The following is a 1,916-nucleotide window of genomic DNA, read 5'->3' as shown; positions in this document are numbered from 1 at the left end:
ACTCAATCTCATGATAAATTAGTTAATAAATTAATATTCGAATTGATTAAAAAGGGAGATTGGAGTTGGATTGGTTGTATAGACACGGTAAACAATATTTTTGGGCATAGTTTAGAACCTAGTATTCTAACTAAAAGTGCTATTAATGTTCAAAATAATGGTTTTGTCACTAATATTTCAAATAATATTATTCAATATAATACACCATTACTTTTTTATGGACAGGTAATAAAAGTAATAAGAAATATATCTGATACGAATATTATTAGAAATGCTTTTTTGTTAGTCAGCGGGATAATACATCTTTTGTATGGATGGGGTGGACAGGGGGTTGTTCATATTAAAAGTGTGCGAGAAATAGTTAAAGTTGAAGAATGTCTTGTGTTTTTAAATAATATAATGAAAATTATGAAAACAAGCTTTGAGCAAGGTGTTCTTGAAGATGGTGCTAATGAACAATTAAAAAGGAATGTTTCTAAGTCGATATGGGCGATCACACAATTAACTAATGATCTACTATCGTTGGATTTTGAGCCAATTTTAGTTTGTATAAATGGACCCAATTCAGAGTTATTCATCGGAGTAGGTATAGGGGATATTAAAGAACAAGATGTAATTTATATGACAAAATTATCATCATCATATGGCAAATTATTAATGGTCGTGACAGATTTGGAACTTACCTCAAAACAACAAATGTTGCGTCGAAAAGGATGGATTTTATCTGATTTTGATGTAAATATAGAAAAGTCATATGAAGTATGTGTGATATATTAGTTGTGATTTTAATTTAAAAATATATCGCGTGAAGCGTTGCGGAACATACTTGTCAAAACTATTGAGGTAAAGCTTTTATCTCACTGGAACGAGAAAAGTCCATATGTATTAATGTTCTTATCATTCCACTAGACATTTTCATACTTCCATTGCTTAGAACAAACCAAGCAGATTTTGGCAACAATGGCCAATGACCTCTTGCAATTGTATCAAAAGCACCGTATCTGAGTTGATAACCATGTGAAGTATTAATTATGTCCGTTTTTTCTGCTAAAGAAAGATTTTCAAGACAGTTGGCGTATTGGAAGTGTGCATCTAAGCCGTTGCCATCCATAAGATTATATAAATATATCAATACTAAAATAGAATGATCTACGTCGTAACCTGGGCATATGGATTTTTTTGCAAGAGCGTACCACCATTCTGATATTGATTTGGATCCCAGATTAGGTAACAAACCTACTGGCATATATTCTGGAAAAACGTGTGCTAGCGTGGTGTATAAAATTTCATTATCATTTACCCACGTTGATATTTCATTTAATAATGCAGCAATTGATTCACATTTTCTATGTGCATTAGCTAATAAGCATATCATGGCACGATGTCTTGCGTTTATGGGCGATGGCTGTGTTGACTTGATTGCCGACATGTATTCTTGACATGAAAATATATGATCTTCGATTTTCATAATTGCGCTCCAGACTTTTATACCAAGTAAATCAAAAACGGTAATTCCTTGAGCAGTATCGTATCTATCTAGACAAGTTCTTACAATATTTGGACTTGATAATCTGATCAACTTAGGCAACCAATCATCACCATTAAGAGTATCTTTATATAATGATAGTTGTGTTTGTTCACAAATTTTGTTGGGAAAAAGCTTTGAAAATGTGACTCTATCTATCCATGATTTCATAACTAAATTTTGTCTGCCGCTTATTGTTCTCATGAATATAGACCAATGGATAATGTCATTATAAGTAAATGAATTTGACCATAATAGTCTTCCATTAGATTCATTTCTTAATGAAATAGCAGCGGTTATAACAGAAATGAGATTGAGATTTATAATATGTTGGTCGACAGCCGCCAATCCAACTGCTATTGCCCATGACACAAATGCAATAATTCTCAAT

At 32.1% G+C, this 1,916-nt stretch overlaps 1 protein-coding gene across 1 annotated transcript; it reads right to left on the bottom strand.

The window, feature by feature from the left end:
• Positions 1-806: 806 nt before the first annotated feature.
• On the bottom strand, positions 807-1,916 carry K450DRAFT_264135 (uncharacterized protein). Its single transcript, XM_051592756.1, has one exon. It carries the CDS (start codon positions 1,727-1,729, stop codon positions 836-838), a length of 894 nt encoding a protein of 297 aa, XP_051439918.1. The 5' UTR covers positions 1,730-1,916; the 3' UTR covers positions 807-835.

Source organism: Umbelopsis ramanniana, assembly GCF_025399195.1.
Source record: "Umbelopsis ramanniana AG unplaced genomic scaffold K450scaffold_150, whole genome shotgun sequence".
NCBI lineage: Eukaryota > Fungi > Mucoromycota > Umbelopsidomycetes > Umbelopsidales > Umbelopsidaceae > Umbelopsis > Umbelopsis ramanniana.
This window is presented reverse-complemented; position numbering and strand designations above follow the sequence as displayed.

Bases quoted from the DNA above. Each gene is read 5' to 3' on its own strand.
- K450DRAFT_264135 (XM_051592756.1), bottom strand. From the start codon at position 1,729: ATGAGAACAATAAGCGGCAGACAAAATTTAGTTATGAAATCATGGATA.